At 37.7% G+C, this 27,529-nt stretch overlaps 1 protein-coding gene across 3 annotated transcripts in view; it reads left to right on the top strand.

Annotated features, from left to right (window-relative positions):
- The first annotated feature begins 2,326 nt into the window (after nucleotides 1–2,326).
- Nucleotides 2,327–27,529, top strand: part of UNC79 (unc-79 homolog, NALCN channel complex subunit) — a 201,779-nt gene continuing 176,576 nt past the window's right edge. For 2 of the 3 annotated variants that reach the window (XM_060003340.1, XM_060003338.1), the window contains exons 1-4: nucleotides 2,327–2,429; nucleotides 10,798–10,890; nucleotides 17,335–17,390; nucleotides 18,064–18,193. In XM_060003340.1, coding sequence (XP_059859323.1) covers nucleotides 2,342–2,429; nucleotides 10,798–10,890; nucleotides 17,335–17,390; nucleotides 18,064–18,193 — 367 coding nt within the window. In that variant the 5' untranslated portion in view covers nucleotides 2,327–2,341. The remainder of the gene's footprint in view (nucleotides 2,430–10,797; nucleotides 10,891–17,334; nucleotides 17,391–18,063; nucleotides 18,194–27,529) is intronic. The other variant, XM_060003341.1, reaches the window with a different exon arrangement.

Raw genomic sequence — 27,529 nt, 5'->3', positions numbered from 1 at the left:
GGAACTTTGAAATAAGAATGACTGAGCGGTGGGTCCTGAGGATCTGAATTTTTAACTAGCTCTCTGGGTGATTCTTCTGTACACCAAGTTTGAGAACCACTGCACTTGCACTGTACCCAGCAGAGCTGCATTTTTTTTTTTTCTTGCGGTACGCGGGCCTCTCACTGTTGTGGCCTCTCCCGTTGCGGAGTACAGGCTCCGGAGGCGCAGGCTCAGCGGCCATGGCTCACGGGCCCAGCCGCTCTGTGGCATGTGGGATCTTCCCGGACCGGGGCACAAACCCATGTCCCTTGCATCGGCAGGCGGACTCAACCACTGCACCACCAGGGAAGCCCCAGAGCTGCATTTTTGTTGCAGTTCAGCTACTAACTCTCAGGTGATCTTGGGCAATCACTTCCCTTCTCTGGGCCTGTCTCCTCATTTGAAAAATATTCCAGGGGGGGCTTCAGGTTCCTTTCAGTGCCAATGTCCTGTAACTAGGCTAAAAGGCAGCTGAGGTGTCTTATGTGCACAGGCTCAGTCAGTTCTTAGGAATACACTTGTGAATGTTCGATTTTATCAATTTGAGCCCAAGGTTGACTGACCCTCACTCCCCAGTGGGCAGTGTGGCCACATCCTCTCTGCTGTCAGTTGATGTGCTTGTTGAGGTGGCATATTAATTCTAATGATAATCAGAATTAACATTAGGCATCAAAACAGCACAAAGAAGGTGCATCTGCTACAAGACAAACAAGTCTAATAATTTTCTTTTGTAATGGACGTGAAAATGAGAAAAAGTCTTCATTGTCAAGTCTTGGCTGATGACCTGTATATCAGGAGATCCAGAGACATCAAAATATATATTCAACGTAATGGGATTTGGTTTACATGCATTCTAAAGCTAAATCGTTATGAGTTTTTGAATGTCCTCTATTTTTACTCCTTGTGCAGGTAATAGTAATAACAATATTAATATTCATAATAATATCTAATATTTGTGGAGCACACATTAGGTGCTATGTTAAGCACTTTACGTTTTTCTCATTTAAACCTCCTAACAATCCTTCTAATGAAGTGAGGTAGGTACTGTTCCTATCACTTAAAAATGTTGATAGAAAGATTATTATTAGGTGGCACGTCCTTCTGTGATAATTGATAACTGAGTGCGCAGGGTCATGCAGTATCAGTTTACGGCTTCCTTTCTTTGGTGCCTGCTGAATCTGCCGCTGTGCTGGAAGACGCAGATTACTTCATTGCCCAGGACTCCAGATATAGGAGGATTGTTCAGTCGATGGAGCAGAAATAGCATGGTTTTATTTCCAGTCTTGCCCTTGACTTTTCTAAAAATTCCCGTGAGAAAATAATTTAACATCGCCGTGCCACAGTGATCTTGTGTAAAATGTAACAGAGGTAAGAATGCTGGAAGGATTTCAAGATTTGTTAATCACTTGGAAAGTGCTTTTAATTTATGAAATCAGGGAGTAATATGAATACCAAGTACTACTGAAGATGAATAAGGTGTTGAGGAAAAGCTCACATCATAGATATGGTTGACCCTCGAGCAACTTGTGGGGTTAGGGGCACTGAGCCCCCATACAGTTGAAAATCTGCAATCTCTGCTGCTCTCTCTGCCTCAAAAACAAAGGAATTGATAACTGACTCACCTGAGGGCAGGGAGCTGAAGCAGTTTGGATAGAATCAGGACTCAAACCCTAGTTCTTTGGGTTCCACTTATTGTGATCTCTAATTGAACACAAACTTTTCCCCACACTTAGTTGATTTAAAGATCTGTAAAATGAAGATACAGGTACTATATTTATTGAAAAAATCCATGTGTAAGTGGACCCACACAGTTCAAACCTGTGTTGTTCACGAATCAACTGTATATATTTATTATTATTATTATTATTATTATTTTTTGCGGTACGTGGGCCTCTCCCGCTGCGGAGCACAGGCTCCGGACGCGCAGGCTCAGCGGCCACGGCTCACGGGCCCAGCCGCTCCGCGGCATGTGGGATCTTCCCGGACCGGGGCATGAACCCATGTCCCCTGCATCGGCAGGCGGACTCTCAACCACTGTGCCACCAGGGAAGCCCTGTATATTTCTTAATGCAATCATTCATCAAAGACTGTGTACGCACTCTGCAGAACTCTTGATAGGAAGGGAGTGATGGTTGCTTATAATTTAAACCAGTTCATAAAAACTTAAAATGTAAAATTAGCATTTTTTGTTAGATGGCAAAATATTCAGTGACTGATTACTTCATTTTGTTTTGTAGATCTTGGACAGTCAATATTTTATACAACTACGTGTTTGCTCCCCTTTCTCAATGATGATATTCTGAGTACTTTGCCCTACACGATGATATCAACTTTAGCTACCTTTCCTCCGTTTCTGCACAAGGATATTATTGAATATCTCAGCACATCTTTTCTACCAATGGCTATATGTAAGTTCGGTCTTACCTAATACTAGATTATTTTTATGTGTTGTATGAATGGAAATTGCTTTTGCTGTTTAGGCTACAGATTTTCAAGATTATAATGGAATCACTTGCTGTATACATGTGCTTTGATTTAAATGCAGTTATTTCAGCATGAATAGTATGGTGAACATCAAAGAAATGAAAAGACAATTATACCTTAGAACTGTTGTATTCACATAGTTTGATCTTATTGGATAGGAAGAAGGAACATGTCAAGGCACAGTCTGTATAAATTATGATATTTTTTGGCTACTTTAGAAAAAAGGGTGGAGCAAAGTGCTGCCTTTGATGTAGTAATTCTTATCTTTTGCATCTGAAAGAAGTAGGGTGTGTCGGGAAGAGCAATGGATAGAATCAGGATATGTAGATCTCCTGTGGTCTCAGTTCTATCTGTAATCTGACGTATGATGTGAGGTTGGGCGACTGACATAGTTGAAACCTCATCTCCAGAATGATGATATCATCAGCTTTCCCTCACAGGGGTGTTGTGATGACAAAACAAGTCAAAATTTATGAAAACACTTTGTAAAAAGCTGAAATTTACAACTCATGTGCAAGGTACTCTTATGGAATCAATATGAATTCTGTTTCACTTTTATAAACTTAATTCTGCAGGCTCTCCAGATGTGATAACAGAGAGAAAAAAATAAGTTGGGTTGTGTTTTTTATGATCAAAGTCCTGCTAAAGTATTTTTTAAAAGAAATGGGTGATTAATTAATTTACGTTTCAGTGGATAATCTGAAAAGATTATGGGTTTAGGAGTCAAACATATCTAGATTCAAATCACAGCTCTGCTACCAACTAGCTGTGTGAGCTTAGGCAAGTTACCTAACCTTTCTGTTTCTTACCTGTAAAATGAGAATAATGATAATACTGCCTCATAAGGTCGCTGTGACAATTGAGATGATTAACTGGAATGTTGATAGAGTGCTAGCACAATGCCTAGTGTTCAATAAGTGTTAGTTTACTTCTCTCCTTCCCTCAACTCTTGTTCTATAATAATGCCTGTGTTGGTCACATTCAATTCCTAGAGATCATTTTTCACTGTTTTAATGTTATGTACTTTTATGATCTTATTAAAGTTGTTGCTTTGTAATAACAGTTGGTAAACATATGTACCTTTGAGCCACATTTACTTATTTTACAATTCAGTTTAATTTTAGCTATGTAATTGTAATTTTCATGTCTTTTAAACAAAGAGTCTGACTTCTGCCTAAATTATATAGCTATTTAAAAAATTAGCAGACTGATTATACTGTTCAAGTAATAGAATATTTGATCGTTCTCTTTTTTGGTTCTGTGTATCCTTATTGACAAGTACTTGCTTATGGATACAGCCTTAGGATTGCATAGTTGTATTTTTTTTTTTTTTTTTTTTTTTTTGCGGTACGCGGGCCTCTCACTGTTGTGGCCTCTCCTGTTGCGGAGCGCAGGCTCCAGATGCGCAGGCTCAGCGGCCATGGCTTGTGGGCCCAGCCGCTCCACGGCATGTGGGATCTTCCCGGACCAGGGCACGAACCCGTGTCCCCTGCATCGGCAGGCGGACTCTCAACCACTGCGCCACCAGGGAAGCACCCCTGTATTTTTTTAATAAGTATGTTAACTGTTAAACTTAAGCATAGAAATTTTTTTCTTTTAAGAATAGCAGGTGAGGCTGCATCTTTCTAATAATGAGTGTAAATTCACTGTATCCTTCCTTCTTAGAAATAAGTTAATAATTTTGGGAGATGTAGTGCGTATTTTAGGCCCTTGAAGTTATAAAGAGCAAACGAGCATGTGACAGCTGGCAACTTGTTTCTTCACCCTTGATTATTAATTTCTGCTTAATTAGACACAGACCCCCAAACATGCCTTGTAGTCACATTGGAATCCTTACTTATTTAAATGTGTGAACTTGGCAACTAAGGAGAACAAAATAGTAAGTTGAGTTTACAAAAATTGTGTGAAAATTTTAGTGCTTATTAGTGGAGTAGCTTGGTGTTCGTTTAAAGGGTAGGGACAAGTCATTTCTGTCTCCATTTTTTTTTTACTGTAAAGGAGAGGTTTAGAAAATAATGTTCCATCCCTAAGGTTATTTCTGTCTTAATAATTCTAGGTTAAATAACATCAATCTTATTTTACGTAAGAGGCACATATCTTCCTCCAATGCAATCGCTGATCTGGTTCATTTATTTTGCTGCTCTGGTTTTAGTCTCCTAGTTCTGACTTTCTCGTTTCTCATCACTATTCCTGTAGTTCAACAGTAGCCAGTCTGTATCATCTTTAAATCTTTGAAAAGAAATTGTGGTACTAATCTTTAAAGCCAAATTCTATTAAACGATTCAGGCATTTCTTTTGTACTTATTCCTTCATAGAGTAGATACAAAGGACATAGATCCAAAGATGGAGGGAATTGAGTTCCAGATTAATCAAGTCAAACTGAATTGATGTGAGAATGTGTGCCTGTTGTTTGCACCCATGTTGGTTTTATTTTTGGAAGTTGTTTCAGTGTGTAGAAATTCTGACCAGAACAAGAGGGGAGCATTTAACTTCTTCCAGAATATTTTTATTTCAGGCCTGAGATGAAGGATGTTGCATTTTCTGAGTACTTGATAAAGTCTTTAAGACAAAAAGGCTTTTATCTCTTTGGTGTGGTATTCACAAGGTCAAATGTAATACATGGACAGTTTTTCAGGTGTTAAATGATTATACCATTAAGGACTTAGAAGATGAAAGTCTGAGCTCTCAAGTGGACCTAATGAGGTATTGCAGCTCCTTCAGTTTAAGAGCCTTGCATGTATATCAGTTATGTCTTTTATGTCATTTTTGTCATTAAACCAAGTACTGTGCTTTGAGGTGCTGCAGAGCAAACTGCAATTTATTGTAAAAATTTCCTTTGACATAACCTTTTCTTGTTAACTCTTTCCTTGTGTATATATTAAGATACACTTGTTTTTATTCCACATGTGTGCAATAGGCTTTGTTTATATATTAAAGGAGTTACTAAGAATTGAAAAAGTCATTTGCATTTCACCATGGAAACCTCTCTTTTTCCACAAAGGTTCTGTGATTTGTGGACCAAATTGAAATATGGATGTTGGGAAGACGATATTTTGGCAGAGAAAAGAAAAAGCGGGTCCCAAATGAACATTATGTGATGTAGGATACATTATTTTAAAGTGAATAGTAAAGCTGAACAATTAAATCAGTGAAAGAGCCTTCTAGCGGTATCTTGGTATCCTGAACTGTGCAGTCTCATCTTGTTTCTTTTCCAACTTAAATTTCCTCAAAAATCACTCATCCTCAGGTAAAAAAAGAGGTTCATTTAGATGTTTGCATTGAATTAAAAGCAATTGTATGATTTAATTGAAGGTCTGCTTCCAAACCATTGGCCCTGTATCATTTTTTTGTTCTATTGCTACTACAGAGGATGTGTGTTATGTTCTATGATCTTCCAAACACTAATAAGTAAAGATAATAGAAAAAAGACAGTAAAATACCAACACAAGATATTGATGGTATTTAAATAATCTTTTATATATAAAATCTGTTTCATTAGCTAATGATTGTTTTTATAAAGTAGATCTTACTATACTTTAAGAGCTTTATTATTGAATTGTGGGAAATGTTTTGGAATAGGAATCCAGAAGGGCTGAATTGTAGGCTGAATCTCTCAACCTTATCAAACTTTAGTTTCTTTAGCTGTAAATTTGTGAATAATCATAACCTCACTTGTCTACATCACAATGTTTGTTGCGAAGACCATGACATAACATATGGGAATGACCTTTGAATATTGTCTGATGTTATATCAATGTGTAACACTCAGTCAAATAACGGACATGTCAAATCCCATTGCAACTAATTCCAACATTCTGCTCAAAATCACATGTTGTCCTGAAATTTTATCATCTTAAATATTGCTTGAAATAATAATGGACCGTCTGCTGAGGCTTGGGATTTTTTCCCCCTAGAGTGTGTTGTATAACAACGGAAATTGCTATGTCAGGTTTTGATCTCATAGAACCTGACAGAACACCTCTGCAGTGTTGATGGGCAATCCTGTCTCTATGACTTTTTATTAATCTACCAATCTGCACATATTTTAATGCTACATAGACTTCAGGTTCATGGTGTCTTAGTCCTCCCTTTATGTTGAACTGATATGACCTTCTGACAGCACAGGTATCTTATGCTCAAACCCTATCCCATGGAACACAGTTACCTCTGCTTACACAAACAGAGGCCACTTGCTAATCCAGGCAGCACAGGAAATGGTTCTGTCATATGGTAGAACTGGCATCAGAATGTTTTTCTTCTTCCCAGTTGATTCCCTTACCTTTACCCCTTAAAAAGGTATAAGACTAGAGGGGTTTATTTAAATATATTTCAATTCAGACCACTTCTTACCACTGTCTCTCATCTGGACCAGACCAGTAGCTTCTGAGCTGGTCTCCATGCTTCTACTCTTAGCCCCCCTACAGCCTGCTCTCCACCAAAAAGCCAGAGCTATCCTCCAAACATGTGAGTCAGATCATGTCACTTGCCTCTTCGAAAACGTGTAATAGCCTCCGATCACTCCTACAAATCAAATTCAACACCCTTCCGTGGCCCACAAGGCCCTCTGCCTTGTGATGTGGGCCCTGCTTATCTTACTACTTCATCACTTGTGTCTGCTAATGTTCACTCTGCTCTGTCCATATTGGCCTTTCTGCAGTTTCATAAAGGCACCAAGCTTTTGCTTTTCCTCTGTGTCAAAAGCCCTTTGTGCAAATGGTCACATGATTTGCTTCCTCATTCCCTTCAGGTCTCAGCTCAAGTATCATAGTCTTCCCAGAGGCCCTTCCTTACTCTCAAGCTAAAATAGGACCTTCCATTGCTCTCTACGTATTCCCTTGCCCTGCTTTATATTTCTTCACAGGTATTTGTTTGCCTGTTCCTCTGGAATAGTGCTGTCCACAGAACTTTCTGCAATGATGGAAATGTTATATAAAATTCTGTGCTGTCCAGTAGAATAGCTGCTAGCCACATGTGGCAGCTGAACACTTGAAAATGTATCTAGTGAGAGAGAGGTTTTTAATTTAGTTTACTTTTAATTAGTTTAAATTTAACCACATGTGGCTACTATATTGGATAGCACAGCTCTAGCATTTAAACTTCATAAAGACAAAGACTTGCCTATCTTATTTATGGCTGTGTCTCAAGGGCCTAGAACAATGTCTGGATACTGAAAAGAAAAATACTCTGTGAATAAATAAGTGACTAGCACATTAGCTGTGAAGTCAAGTGACAGGCTGTAGTCCTAATAATTAGGTTGGTGTTCACATGCAAAATTTGGTTTCTCGTTTATAAGATGGCTTTTCCCATATACTTTTTTTTTTTAATGAGAATCATATAAGAGCTATACATGATAACACGTTAGGAATTACAAAATGCAGAAACAGATTAAGAAATTGTTATTGTTCATAGAAGGAGGGGATGGTGGTAATGATTGTTTTGGTGGTGCTAGGAAGATCAGGGAATAGGTCTTAAAACTTAATTGTATTTTCTGAGCACAACATTAAATGTAAAATTTTCTCATTTTTATTACTTCTCTGCTTCCTTCCATCGTGTGTAGCTTTGACCTTAGACACCCTCATGGGGACAAGCTGCACATCTGTTTGCCTCGTGCCTTTTTAACAAGATTCAATAAATGATGTGTGCCTCTGCATGTTTATTAAATTAGAATTGTGGTGATTTTGTTCAGTCTGTTAGAAAGCTATGAAATTGCAAGGCGCTGTCTGTTTATAGAAATATTGGAGCCAGTTTCTGAGGGCTGGAGCCACCGGAGCACTCTTGGCTTTGTGGCTGACCATTCTTGAGGGAGAGCGTAGGGGTAGGGGGGACATGCAGAGGTCACCGAGCCATTTGTCCTGTTCTCCAAATGAACTTCATCTAAATCATCTGAGACATTTGGGCATCTCTCCCTTTTTTTTTTTTTTTTTTTAATATTTATTTATTTATTTATTTAGGCTGTACCGGGTCTTAGCTGCAGCACACAGGATCTTTTAGTTGCAGCATACGAACTCCTAGCTGTGGCATGCATGCGGGATCCAGTTCCCCAACCAGGGATCAAACTCGGGCCCCCTGCACTGGGTGCGTGGAGTCCCACCCACTGGACCACCAGGGAAGTCCCATCTCTCCCATTTTTAAAGGTCTCCAGGCACAGTGCTTCTCAGCCTACCTTAATAAGTAGTTTTCATTTTTTAGAAACACTTATAGTTTAAAAGTTTGAAATGAGTTTAAACAAAGGTGAAAACACTTGTCCCAAAAGGAATGGATATAGTATACATATAATTATTTTTCCTTGCGTATGTCAAAGAGTACACTTTCTTTTGCTTTTTTCCCCCTTAAAGAAAGAACACAAGGGCATGCAATTATTCCTCCTACACTTGGACACCTTACTGAGTATTTCCTTTCTTGTTCTCATTCCTGTAGTAGTACTTCTCAAATGCAGCTCCAAGGCCCACTTGGTCAGAATCACTTGATGTCCTTATTAAACATGTAGCTTTCCTGCTTCCAAACTGATTGAGTTAGACTCTTTAGGTATGGGGCCCTGGAAGCTGAATTTGAACCACCTCCCTGTCTAAACTCTGAGAGAAACTGAATCTTGTTCTTTAGGATTTGGCACAAAGATTGTTTTCCTTGATTAATCGTATTTGATTAATCAGCTTTAACATCTAAGAGCAGTGAGCTGATCCTCACATCTTTGTATAATAACTAATTTTTATTTATATTGTATAACCAAACTAATTTATGTACCTGAATATCACCTGCTTAGTGGGTTAGCAGCAGCCCAGCAGTAAGTTACTAATAAAAGCAAACTCAGGTAAATGGAACTTAATTATAGATCTGTTTTATTTGTTTGTTTATTTCTGTAAAACTATTGTAAAGCCACTGTCCATTGTGGTGCTCAGTGTTTTACGTTAAAAAGAAGAATCATGTTAAATTTTTTTTTGTCTTCTCTACTTTACTATACAACAAACCTTTTATTAGTGCTTTAATGATTCTTTTATACCTGTGTTTTATTATAAGTTGCCTTATTCTTGTTGGTTGTAGGTGAGATACTATTCCCAAACATTGCACTTTAATACTTTAAAATAAAGCAGATTTTAGGGTTATCTGCTTTTTTCTTGTTGTCTATGTTGATGGTCTTCTGCAGTATGTGTTGGAAATTGAGAGTTGACTTTTTGAGGGTGTCATAGTCACTGTTTACTGTTCTGTTCATGCTTTCTTGACAATTTGCTACAGGAGCCCAGCTCTAAGGAGAGGTTTCTGCTATTCCTGCAATTATCCTGAGAAAAGGAATTCATTTTATATTTGAGTCCTTTCTCAGTTACTGTGTTTAGAATAATAAAGTACTCTGGGGACAACATATTACCCCGAATGACCTCCATCAGTGATAGTTCTGGATGCTTATAGAGGTTACCTGATACCCTCTATTAAAAAAGAAAGAGAAAGAAAGTTAATACAGTATTGGATGTCATCCTAAACAAGCCACTTAAAGATGTCTCTTAAAAGCAGTATGTAAGTGGTTATCACATGGAGATCACAATTATACGGCTAAAAGATGAATTTTGAAGAAACCAACTGACTTTGTGATTGAATACTGCGGGATAGGATAAAATGTCCAGCAACAGCATTATTCACAGATTCAAAAAGTGCTGTATTTCAAACAACTCAGGTGGATGTGAAGATGGTAAGCTCTGGAAGACTAAAAAAGTGATTGTCATGGTGATTAAGATGCTGATGATGAAGTTACATGTGAAGGTTTGAATAAAATTGTTTAGTGATAGGTGAGAGTTGAAACTAATTTTAAAATTGATATAACTAAATGCATATGGTACCCATTAAAAGTAGACTCTTTCATCTGCATCTCTTAAAGTTAATACATTCAAGTCGTGTTCAAAAACGTTTTATTTTTACCTTCTTATTTGGATAACCTTCAATATGCCTTATATTTGGGTACATGGAGGATTCTGTTTTTTCTTTCTTTTCTACCTAGATATAAACATCTTGGAAACAGAGATCACATTTAAGTACAATTCTGATAAAACGATTACATTACCTTCTGGCATTACTCGTGCTCCTTGAAGATTCTCCCTAAATGTGCCTATGATAATGACTACTGTAGCGTTTGTAGGCTAGGACAAATTTTGTGGTTTTATTTATGCAAAACTTCTATTGATTTTTTTTCAAGTTTCTTCTCAGCTCTCATGGTCTATGCAAAGTAGCAACTAAATATAAATGTACAAATATATAAATATATATATATAAATAAATTGTGTCTAATCAAAAAAATTTTGGTTTCAGTGGGCTCCTCAAGGAGAGAAGGTGTTCCTGCCCACGTTAATCTCTCCGCATCATCCATGCTAATGATTGCAATGCAGTACACATCCAATCCAGGTAAGTGAAAATTTGGATGGCTTCAGTAATTCCGAACCAATAATTAAATAAGACATCAAATAAGCAAGCTAGGAATTCTCATGTGAGAAGAACTTCTCTTGGTAAATAGAAACTGGAGATGTGTTAGAAAACAGACTTTCAACTTGAAATAAATTTCCTTTGCCTCTTGCTATTAGCAGTCATCTTGCTGACTACTGATCTTTTTAGAATGTCTGAGAACACAGTTTTAGAACACTGACTGGAAATTGCTTGAATATAAATATATAGAAATAATTAAATTAGAAATATAAAAATCACCTGCAATTCTAACAACTAAAGATAACCACTGGGACTACTTCGTGAGTTCGCTACTCTGACACCACATGAATATCCTTGCACATAAAGCTTTCGTTACATTCCCACTAATTATACGTGAAAGTACATTGTAACCTGTCACTGAGTGTTATTATAACATTTGTATAGAGATGGACAGATAAAAAGTAATATGTCATTTTGATCTGTGTTTCTTTGATTTCTAGTAATGTGGGACAGATATATTCTGTTGGATTTCCATTCATCAGTGTAATTGCAGATGAACTTTGGGAAACTGACATAAAGGGGGGCTGGCTGTTAGAGTCACATGCTAAGATATGAACTCAGTTTTTATTTTCATTTGGAAAGTAAACAAATTTGGTGGCCCTGTTTTCAGCCTTCTGCTTAATTACATAATGAATAATAATTGAGTTTTTGACTCAGCATAAGGAAAACAATTTTTTTCATTTAAAATCTTAATGCTTCTTGGCCTGGAGTGTCATCCTTTAAATATGAAATTCCTTATGATTATTACGTGCATTTAATTAAAATGTAAATTTTTGGGGAAGTTATACCTCGTGTCTCACTCTGGCTTAAAGGATCCTTATAATGTCATTCATATTTATTAGATTTTATGTCCTGAAAAAAACCCCTTCACATAGAATCTAGTTAGTTAACTAAAGTCTCATCATCAGGGTTTGGTCCTAATTTCTAAGTTGGGAGGCAGTAGAGCGGGTTGGGTAGAATCGTGAGGTTAAGGGTGTGTGGGTTCATATCTGAGCTCAGCGCAGATTGCCAGGTATCTTAACCTTGAGCAAGTTCTTTAACTCCCCTAAGACCAAGTTCCCTCATCTATAAAATGGGAATTCTTCCTGTAGTACCTTAAAATGTTGTTGTGAGGATTTAATGACTTAAGTGTGTGTGAAGTGCTTCTTTAGCATAGTGATTTGACACATCATAAGCACTGCTCAGTAAACAGCAACACAGATCTCTGCAATCTGCCATTGTCTTCTTGGAGTTGAACGTTTCATTGGGAAACCCCTGTGATCAAATACTTCTGTTATTTCTTAATCTGTATCTTCATCTGTTCATGGGGGAACGTGTATAGCTAGCTATTCTATACTAAGAATGACATTGGGGACCCCAAATTAATCTTATGATGGGGGAAACATAAGAAGTGAGGTGCTATCCACCAGGGGACTGTCTGAGATCAAGCGGGTAGGGCATCATTATCCTTTGAACTTTTAGGGGAGACAGCAAGTGGCAGCCTGGTCCTTGTAGCTGATTGTGTATCAAGGATGGAGCAGGGTTCTTGCTCAGGCACCAGGAATTCATTGCAGAACACCTGTGTCCATGGCTCCGTGCTAGGCATTGTGAAAACTACCCTGAAATGTAAGATATGATGCTTGCTGTGGAGTTTATGTCTCATTGGGAAGATTAGGCATGTTTACATAAGTCATTAATTTACAATGCAAAGTAGTATGTAAAAAGTACCAAATAAATACTATAGGCTGTATTAATTCATCAGAGAAGAGAACTCTGTGGGTTGAAATGATCAGGAAGGGCTTTGTGCCACTTGAGCAAAGAATGGGTCTTAAAATACAGATAGAATTTTGATTGATAAGGTAAATGGGGCGTTCTGGGAGGGGAAGCAATTTATTTATTTATTTATTTTTAAATTTTCGTTGGAGTGTAGTTGCTTTGCAGTGTTGTGTTAGTTTCTACTACTGCACAACAAAATGAGTCAGCCATACATATACATGTATCGCCTCCATTTAGAACACTACAGTGCATTAAGTAAAGTTCCCTGTTCTATACAGTGTGTTCCCATCAGTTGTCTATTTTATACATAGTATCAATAGTGTATATGAGTCAATCCCAATCTCCCAATTCTTCCCACCCCCACCCCTTTCCCCCTTGGTATCCATTTGTTCTCTATGTCTGTGTCTCTATTTCTGTTTGGTAATTAAGATCATCTATACCATTTTTCTAGATTCCACATATATGTACAATATTTGTATTAATATACAATATATGTATTAATATACAATATTTGTTTTTCTCTTTCTGACTTACTTCACTCTGTGTGACACTCTCTTGGTCCATCCACGTCTCTGTAAGTCACCCAGTTTTGTTCCTTTTTACGACTGAGTGATATTCCATTGTATATATGTTCCACATCTTCTTTATACGTTCCTCTGTTGATGGACATTTAGATTGCTTTCATGACCTGGCTATTGTAAATAGTGCTGCTATGAACATCGGGGTGCATGTGTCTTTTTGAATTATGGTTTTCTCTGGGTATATGCCCAGTAGTGGGATTGCTGGGTCATATGGTAGTTCTATTTTTAGTTTTTTAAGGAACCTCCATACTCTTCTCCATAGTGTCTGTACCAATTTACATTCGCACCAACAGTGTAAGAGGGTTCTCTTTTCTCCACACCCTCTCCAGCATTTATTGTTTATAGATCTTTTGATGATGGCCATTCTGACCTGTGTGAGGTGATACCTCATTGTAGTTTTGATTTGCACTCTCTAATAATTAGTGATGTTGAGCATCTTTTCATGTGTTTGTTGGCCATCTGTATGTCTTCTTTGGAGAAATGTCTATGTAGGTCGTCTGCCCATTTTTTGATTGGGTTGTTTGTTTTTTTGATGTTGAGCTGCATGAGCTGCTTGTATATTTTGGAGATTAATCCTTTGTCAGTTGCTTTGTTTGCAAATATTTTCTCCTATTCTGAGGGTTGTCTCTTCATCTTGTTTGTGGTTTCCTTTGCTGTGCAAAAGCTTTGAAGTTTCATTAGGTCCCATTAGTTTATTTTTGTTTTTATTTTCATTACTCTAGGAGGTGGGTCAAAAAAGATCTTGCTGCGATTTATGTCAAAGAGTGTTCTGCCTATGTTTTCCTCTACGAGTTTTATAGTGTCTGGCCTTACATTTAGGTCTTTAACCCATTTGGAGTTTATTTTTGTGTATGGTGTTAGGGAGTGTTCTAATTTCATTCTTCTACATGTAACTGTCCAGTTTTCCCAGCACCACTTATTGAAGAGACTGTCTTTTCTCCATTGTATATTTTTGAGGAGGGGAAGCAGTTTAAATAAAGGGGCTCTCTAGGTCTGTTCATGGGCAGTCAGTGTATTCCTCTGAGCAAGGTTCGTGTAGCAAACATATGGAGAATAGCAGACACCGTGTAAGAGAAAGTACCCCGGAGCATCTGTGCTTGAGAACTCAGTCATGGCTTCAGAAAATTCCAAGTCTAGAGGACCATTTATATACTCCACAAACAGTTACTGAGTATCTGCTATGTGCCAGGCACTGGGAACACCATAATTAGTAAAACAGAACCGACCCCTTTCCTCTCTTCATAAAGCTTATCGTGTGGTGGAAGGAGAAGACATTAATCAAATAATTGTAACAGCCAATGCCCAGTTTCAATTGTGACAGGTTCTTCGAAAGATGTACATTGTGCTATGATGAGACCCTATAAAAGGGGATTTTTCTTTTCTTGAAGAGGTCAGAGAGGACTTTTCTGGGAATATAACGTTTTGTCTGAGGACTGATGGACGAGTAGCATTAACAAGGCCTATCAGGGAGTGGAGGTTTCCAGGCAGAGGAATCTCATATGTCAGGAGGGAGCCTGGCAAGCAGGTGGGACTGAAAAGTCATTGTAGCTGGAGCTCAGAGTGAGGGCTGCCTGGTGTGAGATGAGACTGTAGACTTCTGCAGGCCAGAACATGCAGGATGTCGTGGGCTCTGGGAGTCCTGCGTTTATCCCAAGTCTAATGGAAAAGTGCTGAAGGACTTTGAGTGGTGGTGTGTGTGTCACCCGAGCTGCAGTTGAGAATGGACTAAGAAGGAGCTGGAATGGCTACAGATTGACCCATGAGGAGGCCATTGCATTTGTGTAGGCATGTAAAAGTCAGGGTTGATTGAGGCCGAGAAAAGTGGATACATCTGAGAGCTATTTAGGAAGTAAAACTGATAGGGTGTGGTGAGGTATTGGATATGGTTGCATTCTGGCTTCTGAACTGGGTGCATGGTGGTTCCATTCACTGCAAAAAGAGACACTGGAAGAGAAAGACCAGGTTTCTAAGGGAAGATCATGAGGTCTACTTTGGACATGTTATGTTAGAAGCGTCTTTGAGACATTTGAGAGAAAATAATATACTTTAGACTAATACAATGTCATATGTCAATTATATCTTAATAAAACTGTGGAAAAAAATCACACATAACCTCAGTAATAGTTATACATATCCAAAACACAAAAATGCAAAAAAATCAGGTTTCTTCAGAAAAAAGAGGTAATAGTAATTAGGAAGTTGTATTATGAACCCAGAACTGAGTTCTGGGCTAGAAGTAATGAACTTTGAGCCCTCATGTAAGTGTCCAGTGCTATTCACTGAATTGCATATAGAGGGTACCTGAAGTTGTAAAGGCATACCTCCTTTTAGTGCACTTTGCTCTACTGTGCTTCACAGATATTGTGCTTTTTACAAATTGAAGTTTTGTGGCAACCCTGCATTGTCAGACAATGGTTAGCATTTTTTAGCAATGAAATATTTTAAAACTGAGGTGTGTACACTGGTTTTTAAGATATATTGCTATTGCACACTTAATAGACTACTTAATATATACTTTATGTTTATATAAAGTGTACATTAATATACTTAATGTTTGTATAGTGCAAACATAACTGTTATATGCATGGAGAAACCAAAAAATTTGTATGATTCGCGTTATTGCAGTATTTGCTTTCTTGCTATGATCTGGAATGGAACCTGCAGTATCTCTGATATATTGCTGTATATGAGTGTGACATTGCTTACAAGAGAGCGCAGAATGAAAAGTGGATTTGACTTATGACCAGGCCTTCAGGAACTCCAACAGATACTGGCCCAGTGGAAGAAGAAGTCTTGGAGACAGCTCCGCAGTATCAGGGGCCTGAGAGACCATCTTTGTGTTTCTCTTGAACTTCTCCTCATGTTTGCAAGATATGCCACAGTGGAGGTTATTATATTCTTACAAAACTACATCTAAAAACAGGTTTCAAAAATATATCCTATCAAATCCTATCAAAAATAGGATCAGTCAGGGTAATCAGAGAAAGGTCTCCTGGTGTGCCTCTTTCCTTCTGTCAAAGAGGAAAAATGAGTCTCAGAAACTCCTCAGCAGATTCTTTCTTAGGTCTTGCTGGCCAGCACTGAGTCACATGGCCATCCCTAGCTGCAACAGAATCTGGGAAATTGTCTTGCTTGGCAGTCTGCGTACTGGGAGCTGAACAAGGAAGAAAGGGTTGTTGTTAGCAGTTGAGTAGCAACAACAGTGTCTGCCACAGGTAGTAGGAGAGGGTCAGTCATGAAGTCAAGGAAAGAGGGTGGTCAGCAGTACTAAATGTTGCTGAAAGTCAAGTGGGAGGCAGACTGATAAATGTCCATAGAATTGAACGACATGGAGGTCATCGGTGACTAAAGGGAGACCTGCTTCAGTGCCATGATAGGGTTGGCAGATAAATTAGGGAAGGTATAAAACGGGTATCTAACTAAGGTGAAAGTATCTTTATTCCTCAAGTAAACGTAGGCAAATCAAAGAAGATTGCTGTTGTATAGCTTTTAAGGACTCCTCAACAAGATGGAGTTGGTGATAAAAGACTGCCATTCTAATCCATCAGTCTGTCACTTGCTATCTGTCCAACCTTGGGCAAGGTAGGAAACTAAACCTCACTTTTTTAACTGCAACATGGTGGTTATGAGATACATAATACATAAAGCTCTTAGCTCAGTACCTGGCACATAATGAACGCTCAATAAATGTAAGCTGTTATTATGATCCTATTAGGCTATTTTTTTCCCCGTGCAGTTCTTGATTACATTGATATAAGTTTATGTTATAAAAGTATGATTACTAGGGAGTTTTCTAAATATTTCCTTTGTTAAGATGAATAAAATACTTCTCAAGGATCTTGGAATAAAGCTTGATAAAGTCAAGGGCTTATATGATTTTTGAAAGGCATGAATATATGAAAATAAGTAATTTCTAATTTAATGACTAGAGTGAAAAGTCTAATATAATTTAGACTAATATAGTTTATTTTAAAGGACCTTTTGTCTGGTATTTACATTTCACGTTCAAATTATATTTTCTTCCTTACAGTATATCATTGTCAATTATTGGAATGCCTCATGAAATATAAACAAGAAGTCTGGAAAGTAAGTTTGGGGCCACATTAAACTCATAGTCACAAGTTCAATTTGTATAATATAGTAAAAATTGTTTGCATATTAAAACTATTGTTTAGATCAAATTTATTGATGTCTTATTATTTTGGTATGGTAGAACTTATAATCCTTTCCTTACTGGTTAATTATTTACCATTTAGAGCAGAAATGATACTTGAAGAACACAGTGGCTTGACAGAAAATGTAATTGGATATATCTTATTCTTGAAATTTAGCAGATACTATATTATGTGACAGTTTTACTTGATTTGAAATGTTGCTTGGGAAACTTTCTTCTTTCAAATAGGAGATGTGAATTATTAAGAAATATGTTTTAGGGAAATGTTTTTAAAAATGCAGTATTTGGCAAACTGGCTTTATGCTATTCTAAAATCTTTCTTTCACGTTATTCTGAGGAGAGAAGAATTTGTTAAAAGATAGTGTACATCTGAACACTACTGGGGGGCTTATTTACAGGACCCATACAAATAATAAAAAATATATTATGATTTAATCTGCAAAGCCCATCTGGATGATGAGATTCCAGGGAAATTAACCAGCTCAATCTCTCCATTAGAATTTTCACTGCTTTGGTAATGTTGAATGAGCTACCTTTATTTTTATTTGATGATGCTAGTGAAAATATGCTTCTTGTCTCCTTTAGGATCTTTTGTATGTGATAGCCTATGGGCCTTCACAGGTGAAGCCTCCAGCTGTGCAAATGCTGTTCCATTACTGGCCCAATTTAAAACCTCCTGGGGCAATAAGCGAGTACAGGGGCTTACAGTACACAGGTAAGATTAGGATAGCTCTGTGATGCCCCATCTTTATTTCTTCTGTGCCACATTTGCCTCACTTACTTGTATTTTTTAATCTTGCTAGATTAAATTTACTGTGCCTTTAGACATTGTCATAAATCCTTTTTGAAACTAGGTGGTATAAAAATAAATTAATTAAAATTAATTTCAAAAGCTTTTATGACATCACAGCAAACCATGTTAAGTTCCAGTCCCATTTGCTGTACACCTGGCCTCTGGTCTTAACACTGCTAACGCTGATCGCTGCAAAGGTGTGCGCAGTCAGTGATGCTGCAGATTGGCTCAGATTCAGCAAAATCCCAAGTGGCTAATTCTGCTCTGTTGAGAAGGCTTGGAGTGCTTTCAACATTACCAGTTCAGGCACTAAATAAAAATTAAATGACCCTGAAAGCCTAGGTAGACATGAAGACTCAACCACTGGTGAATACTGGTATAATTAATCACCAACAAGTAAACACTGAGTTTATTGTGAAGACATATATTTACCAAAAACCAAACAAACTAACCCTTATGTAGTTTATGTTTATATGTTATAAAATCAAAGAAGCAATCTATGGCTAATGGAGCTTCTGATGCCCCTGACTACCCTCTCCCCCCACTTAATTGTATAATATTTTTCTGAAAATGGAAGAGATGGATATTTTGGCATAGCTTTTATTCAAGTTACTGTGGAGTTGTATACTGATATTCTGAGAAAATACTTTTTTCTTGGCATCACTCATCTTTCCAAAGGTGATTTGAGGTGGTTCAGAGGGGATTTAACATAATTCAAGTGTCTGTTTTATGCTCCTGATTAAAGCCAAGTGTTAGAGGTATTGATGGTGCTTGGTGGGCTTATTCTAAACTCAGAACAAATAATATTGGCCTTAGTGGTAACAATAGTATTAATTGAAATGATGAAGGTAGATAGTAGGTAAATTTAAAAAAATGGAAATTGGTATCATTGATGTTTTATATCATTGCTAGTGGAGAATGTTTAAGCGTTGCTGAGTGGATAATTTGAGTTTAAAAGCAGGAAGTTGGAAGCACTAATAAAATAAAAGGTGAAATGACAGAAATATTTGACACCAATCCCTTCCCAATAGATCCCTGAAATAAGCGTTTATGTGATGTATGAATGGGTAACTAGTATCAAATGAAATTTATTCATTTGATACATATTTGAAGAGTACTATAGGAAAGAGAAAGTATAGTGCCAGGCACTATACTTTGTGTTGATGTTAGAAGAACTGACACAAAACCAGACCCCATGGAGCTTAATGCAGTCTAGATATGGAAATTCATTCATTTCCTCAACAAATATTTATGGGGCATCTACTATTAGCCAGACATTATCCTAAGCACTGGCGATACAGTGATAAAAAAAACAGGCTAAGACATTGGTGCGAACATTCCAGCTGGGGGAAAGACCAGGAAACTACCTGACAGTGTAATAAGCACTAAGGTAGAGCAAAATACAGAGAGCTGTGGGAACACCCAGGAAGAGCCTTTGAACTCACCCTGATGGTGGGCAAATTTGGGGAGGGTTAAGTTGTCAAGGAAAGTCCTCAAGTGTGTGACATGAAAGCTGATGCCTGAAAGATATACGCACGATAGATAGAGTCATAAGGGGAGGGAATCATGAACCGCTAAAATGTGAGTTTGAGGCAGAAGGAACTGCATGGGTTCAGACTTGGAGGCCGAAGATAGCATGATCGTATTTAGGAACTGGAAAAAGTCATATGCAGCCAGATAGTGGAGGGACAGGAGGAGAAAAGCCAGAGAGAAGCAGAAAGTCTGACAGGGCCCATGAAAGAGTGTGGATTTTATCCTAGCAGCAAAGTGAAACCATGCACAGGTTTTGTTTTTTGGTTTTTTTTTTTTTGCGGAACGCGGGCCTCTCACTGTTGTGGCCTCTCCCGTTGCGGAGCACAGGCTCCGGACGCGCAGGCTCAGCGGCCATGGCTCATGGGCCCAGCAGCTCCGCGGCATGTGGGATCTTCCCAGACGGGGCACGAACCCGTGTCCCCTGCATCGGCAGGTGGACTCTCAACCACTGCGCCACCAGGGAAGCCCCATGCACAGGTTTTAGATGGAGAAACCACATGATGAGATTTGCCTGTTCAGAGCATATGATAAGCCTGGCAAACTGACAGCCACTTCCATTTACCCCCATGACCATACCCTCTTGGAAGAGCCAGCCAAACCTGTCTCCTCAGAATAGCTCAGCCTATGCTTACCGAGATCAGAAGAGACGCTCTCATCTTCTCTTGGCTTATCTGAACAAGATGTCTCTGTCTAAAGGCATTCATTCACTCTCCAGTCCATTTTTGTACTCATACCTCCACACACTTCCATCCTTTCAGTGTGTCATTATTTGTCTTCTACCTGCCAGCCTCTGTCCAAGGCCCTGGGAAACAGCTCTCTTGGAACTACCATGCTAGTTGACCATCGTGTTTTGTGCAGGAAACAAGGGATCATGGAAAAAAATTAATCATTCTGATCTATGTATTACTATTTATCCAGCACTGGCTGTCTGTCTGACGTTATTCTAGCTGCTTATTATCTCATTTAATATGTTAGCCTTCTCCTAGTTGAACAAAATTTATGGACCAAGGGCCATATTGGGTTTTATAGACATTTTTCTCAGTTAATTCTCACAAAAATCTTGAGAGGTAGTTTTCTTATTGCAATGTTACAGATGAAGCATAGGACAGAGAGTTTAAGTAACAGCACTAAGTTCACACAGATAATAAAGGAGCACAGCTTGAATTTGATCCTAGATCATCTTAACTGAAAATCCACATTGTTCTGTTCAATTCAGTTCTGTAATTAAACTTTAGCTGGAGCACTAGAAAATTTTCTGCAATGCTTTCGACAATGAAATATGCACTAAAGGGTATCTTCGGTATTTAGGTGGCATTAAAACCCTAAATATTCTCAATAAAAAAATTATGTGGAGATAGAATTTTATGGACTTGGAAGCTCAAAGATGAAATGCTTTCTTAGGGACCAGCAGCACTGTATGTCTTCCCAGTGATTTATTTCCTTTTTAAAAAGTAAATTTTATTTTTTATAAAAGGAAAATTTGCTTCTAGAAAAATCATAGAAATATGAAAGAAAGAAAAAATACTAACTAGAAATGACCATTATTAACATTTTGGTATATTTCCCTCCAGTTTTTTTTTTTTTTTAGATTTTGGGGGTAGGAGTTTATTAATTAATTAATTTATTTTTGCTGTGTTGGGTCTTCGTTTCTGTGCGAGGGCTTTCTCTAGTTGTGGCAAGCGGGGGCCACTCTTCATCGCGGTGCGTGGGCCTCTCACTATTGCAGCCTCTCTTGTTGCAGAGCACAGGCTCCAGACGCGCAGGCTCAGCAGTTGTGGCTCACAGGCCTAGTTGCTCCGCGGCATGTGGGATCCTCCCAAACCAGGGCTCGAACCCGTTTCCCCTGCATTGGCAGGCAGATTCTCAACCACTGCGCCACCAGGGAAGCCCCTCCCTCCAGTTTTTTTGATGAGCATTTTAAAATACAATAGAGGTCATATTGTATATAATTATACAAAGTTACCCCCCGTCCTTACTATGACATTTTTCAAATACAGAAAAGTTTAAAGAGTAACACTATGAACACATATATAGCCACCTAGATTTAATAATTGTTAGTAATTCACCATAATTTTAACAATACATATATGTATTTAATTTACTTATTGCTTTTAAAACGTAATAACATGGGAATATTTACAGCTTATATGAAGATGATGATCCAATAGTGAGGATTTGGTAATCTACAATGTTTGCTTCTTTTGAGTTTATTAGTATTTATCAACAACAAAAACTACCCCAATTATTTTGGTCATTAAATACAAATCTTAAAGATGCAAAAATTACAAGTTTCTTGGGAATGAAATAGCCATTATATTGTTCTATAAAGCTCTGCTGTGGGGGAGAAAGAAATTACTTAGCAATTTTCTTGCTACAGTGTGCCAATAGTACATAATTTAGCCTTTGGTAACAAAGATGAGCACAAGTTATTGTGTAGTTTCCATCTGAATTAGAGGACAAAAATGTGGCACAATATACAATTTTCCAAGACCGAGATTGTGGCAAAAGTAGATCGAGAATGACTTAAGATAGCACTACAAGGTTAAACTTTGGTCTAGTCTACCACATATCTAACCCTACATTAGTAGAGTTGGATTCTTGAGTTGTATACAAGTTAAAAATACAAGAAGGCCTACCGGTCCTTTTACGTCCTAACTTCCTCCTCATTGACTTCTTATTTATCTTTTTATTATATTGATTTTATGTCCACATAATTTAAAATGTTTTAAACCATTTTATTGGTGCATTACAGACATGTAAAAAAATACAAATTTTAAGTATATGTGGAACACCTCCCACCATGTTTACTACCATGATTACCTTCTCCTTCTGTCCCACAGGTAACCACTAGCCTGCCTTCTTTTTATTTTTTGGAAAGGAAAGTTTGCTTTATTTTGGATGCCGGCACACAAGGGGGTTGGCGGGGGGACTCCTGTCCAAAGGCCGACTCCCTCCCTCCCACACCCCCTCCACCCCGCCCTGCCAACAGTCAGTGGGCAAGAGCTTTTATAGATGGAGGGAGGGGGCTACATGCAGAAACAGAACAGTCAGCTCTGACAGTCATCTTGAAATTGGTTATTGGTGGTCTGACCAGCATCATCTTGATTGTCTTAAGTACAGTTAATCTTCAGTTCCAGGGTCGGTTTGTTCCCATTTCTTTGATAGCCTGACTTCTAACATCAGAGATCATTCTTGCCTAGTTTTTAATTTTATATAAATGGAATCACACATTATTTGTGTGTGTGTGCCAGTGTGTCTGTGTGTGTGTGATTTATCTGTGGGTTGAGCATAACTGCACTTTGTTCATTTTTATTACTATATATATATATATATATATATATATATATATCTCAATATTTTACCAAATGTATGTACCACGGTTTATGTATCCATTTTACTATTAATTGATATTTGGGCTGTTCACACTTTTTGGCTCTTACAAATAATGCTGCCATGAACATCCTTCCCCATATCTTTTGGTACACACATGAACACATGTCTGCTAGATACATGCCTAGGGTAGAATTATTGGATCAGAGGGTATGAATCTATCCAGTTTTAATGGATAATGGCAAACAGTTTTCCAAAACTAGTAATGGTTGTACTAGTTTGTACTACCGTTAGTAGTGTATGAGAGTTCTTTTTGTCTATATTTCACATTTTGAGCAATACTTAATTTTATTTGTTTTCAAAATTGTAGTCATATTCGAGGATTTGTAGAAGTACCTTATTGTGCTTATAGTTTGTGTTTCCCTGATTACTAATGAAGTTGAACACTTTCATATATTTATTGGCCATTTGGATATCCTCTTTAAATAATCTTTGTCAGTTACATATGTTACGAATATCTTTTCTTATTTTTTCTCTCTTTTAATGATGACTTTTGATTAACTGAGCTCCTTATTTTTAATGTAATCAAATTAGCAATCTTTTTCATTATATAAAGTGCTTTTTATATCCTAGGAAAATCTTTCCCTACTCCAAAATTATGACAATATTATTCATTATCTTATAGAATATTTGTTTTTTACATTTTACATTTAGATGTAGCTGGGACTAATTTTCCTGTATGGTGTGAGGTAAGGGACAATTTTTTTTACCTCTTATGGATAGTCGACTCAACATCATTTACTGAAAATATCGTCCTTTTATTTATTTATTTATTTTTGCGGTACGCGGGTCTCGCACTGTTGTGGCCTCTCCCGTTGTGGAGCACAGGCTCCGGACGTGCAGGCTCAGCGGCCATGGCTCACGGGCCCAGCCGCTCCGCGGCATGTGGGATCCTCCCGGACCGGGGCACGAACCTGCGTCCCCTGCATCGGCAGGCGGACTCTAAACCACTGCGCCACCAGGGAAGCCCAATATCGTCCTTTTATTACTGCTCTGTAGTACCATTTTTTTCATAAATCAAGTGTCTATTTGAGGATGGCTCTGTCTGTGGATTCTTTATTTAGTTCTATTTGTGTATTTTTCCTTTTCACAATACTACACTGTCTGAATTAATGTACATTAATAATAAGATTTTATATCCTTCAGTGCAAGTCTTTCTACCTTGCTGTAATTGTTGATCTCTTGCTTGTCTCCCCTGCTTTCTCTTCTTCCTGTTCTTTCTTCTTCTCTTCCTCCTTCAAGGTTATTCCTAGCTATTTGCTAAGTTGAAGAGTTTGTCAAGTTAAACACACACAAACATATACCTAAACAACTAGGATTTGATTGATAATTGCCTTGAATCTATAGACCAATTTGGGGAACTGACATCTGTGTAATATTGAATCTTCTAGTCCATGTGCATAGTATCTCTCTTCATTTATTTAGGCTTTCTTTAGTTTCCCTCAATGCTGTTTTGTAGTTTTCTGTGTAGATGTCTTGCCTATGTCTCATGTAGTGTGTTGCTAGGTATTTATTTATTTATTTTGATGTTATTGTCAATGATATATCTTTTAGAAATTACATTTTCTAACTCTTTTTGCTAGTATATAGACATGCAATTAATTCTAGTATATTGATCTTATACCCAGAAACCTTGATAAATCACTTTTTAATTCTAATAATGAATCTGTAGTTTTGTTTTTAAAAAATTTTTCATGTTTGCAATTATATTATTGTTGAATGATAACAGTTTAATGTCTCCTTTTCAGTCCTTAAGGCTTTTATGTCTCTTGCCTTGTTGTATGGGCTAAAACCTCCTATGCTATGCTGAGTTCTAAGTTCCTTCATGGTTTCCCCTTTGACCCATGGGTCATTTAGAAGGATGATGATTAATTTCTAATCATATGGGGATTTTCGTAGTGAAGTTTTATATTGGTTTATAGCTTGACTCCTCTATAGTCAGACAACATACTTTGTATTATTTCATTCCTCTGACAGTTTTAAGCCCTACTTTCTTTAGGGCTGAGCTTATGGTCATTTTTGTAAACATTCCTGTGTACTTAGAAGAGCTCATATTTGGCAGTTGTTTGATACTGTGTTCTATATAAATATATCAATTAAATAAAATTTCTTAATTGTGTAGTTCAAATAGTCTATATCCTTATTGCATTTTTGTATGTTTCTTCCATCAGTTACTAAGAGTAGAATGTTAAACTTTCCCACTGATGATTGTGGATTTGTGTATTTCTCCTTGTAGTTCTGTCAGTATTTGCTGTATAAGTTTGGAGGCTGTTTTATTAGGTGTGGACAAATTTAGAATACACTATCTTTCTGGTGAATTGAAACTTTTACCATTATGAAATGCATGCCTTTATTTCTAGTAATGCTTTTTTTAATATCAAAATCTACTTTGTTTTATTCTAATATAGCTATACCAGCTTTCATGAGTGTGTGTGTAGTATAAAATTTCTGACCATTTTGTTTTCAGCTTTTTAAGATTTGTATATTTATTTCATGTGTGTCTTGTAAGTAGCATATAGTTCTATTTTTTAAACTCAGTTTTCATGATCTTTGTCTTCTAATTGAAACACTTATTCCATATATATGCAATGTAATTACTAGGATATTTGATTTTAAATCCACCATTTTCTATTTCTCCTGCCTTTTGTGTTCTCTTTTCTCTCTCTTTTTGCCTATTTTGCACTAATTGAGTATATTTAAATATTTCATCTTTGTCCTGGTGAGTTATTCATTTTAAACATTAATTTTAAACATTACCCTAGAGATTACAGTAGTCCCCCCTTACCCATGGTTTTGCTTTCCATGGTTTTGGCTACCCACGGTCAACTGCAGTCCGAAAATATTAAATGGAAAATTTCAGAAATAATTCATAAGTTTAAAATTGTGTGCTGTGTTGAATGGTATGATGAAATCTCACACCCTCCTGCAGTGTCCCACCTGGGATTCCCAACCATAGATATCATATTCTCCTGACATCCAATCATCAGCATCATCATGGCTTGATGATCCAGGATCACCCCAAGCAGAAGATCCATCTTCTGATGTATTGTCAGAAGGTCAATAGTAGTGTAACACAACAACACAATTCCTACATCATTCATCTCAATTCATCTCATCATGCAGGCATTTTAATCTCACATTATCTTAAGAAGGGTGAGTACAGTACAATAAGATATTTTGAGAGGGAGAGACCACATTCACATAACTTTTATTACAGTATATTGTTATAATTGTTCTACTTCATTATTAGTTATTATTGTTAATTTTTATTGTGCCTAATTTTTTTAAACAAATTTATTTATTTTATTTATTTATTTTTGGCTGCTTTGGGTCTTCGTTGCTGCATGCGGGCTTTCCTAGTTGCGGCGAGTGGGGGCTACTCTTCGTTGCGGTGTGCAGGCTTCTCATTGCAGTAGTTTCTCTTGTGGTGCACGAGCTCTAGGTGTGCAGCACATGGGCTCAGTAGTTGTGGCTTGAGTGCTCTAGAGTACAGGTTCAGTTAGTTGTGGTGCATGGGCTTAGTTGCTCTGTGGCACGTGGGATTTTCCTGGACCAGGGATTGAACCTGTGTCCCCTGAATCAGCAAGTGGATTCTCAACCACTGCACCACCAGGGAAGCCCTGTGCCTAATTTATAAATTAAACTTGATCATAGATATATATGTATAGGAAAATCATATTATACTTAGGGTTCAGTAGTATCCATGGTTTCAGGCATCTGCTGGGGGTCATGGAACGTATAGATAGATAGATAGATAAGGGGGGGGTGGATTACCATACACCCCATAGATAGATAAGGGGGGGGTGGATTACCATACACCATGTGTTTTTTTTTTTTTTTTTTTCCTTGCGGTATGCGGGCCTCTCACTGTTGTGGCCTCTCCCGCTGCGGAGCACAGGCTCCGGACGCGAAGGCTCAGCAGCCATGGCTCACGGGCCCAGCCGCTCCACAGCATGTGGGATCTTCCCGGACCAGGGCACGAACCCGTGTCCCCTGCATCGGCAGGCGGACTCTCCACCACTGCGCCACCAGGGAAGCCCCACCATGCATTTTGACTTGTCAGTGTCCAGTATAAAATAGTACTTTTACCTTTTTCTGTAAAATGGCAGAAGATTTTAACTTCTTTTACACACTCCTGACTTTCATGCTATGCTCTATTTTTAATAATTACAGAAAACATAATTATTATTGTTCTTTGCAGTCAGTATTCATTAGATTTTTTCTTGCTCTTTTCCCTTTTTATATCTGTAAGCTCCCATCTAGGATTTAATGTTTTTCCTTAATAATTTCCTTCTGTATTTCCTTTAGTGCCTTTCTATTGGGGATACATGTTCT

This window comes from Delphinus delphis, chromosome 2 (assembly GCF_949987515.2).
Source record: "Delphinus delphis chromosome 2, mDelDel1.2, whole genome shotgun sequence".
In the NCBI taxonomy this organism is placed as follows: domain Eukaryota; kingdom Metazoa; phylum Chordata; class Mammalia; order Artiodactyla; family Delphinidae; genus Delphinus; species Delphinus delphis.
The sequence above is the reverse complement of the archived record's forward strand: the minus strand, read 5'-3'. Positions and strand labels throughout refer to the sequence as shown.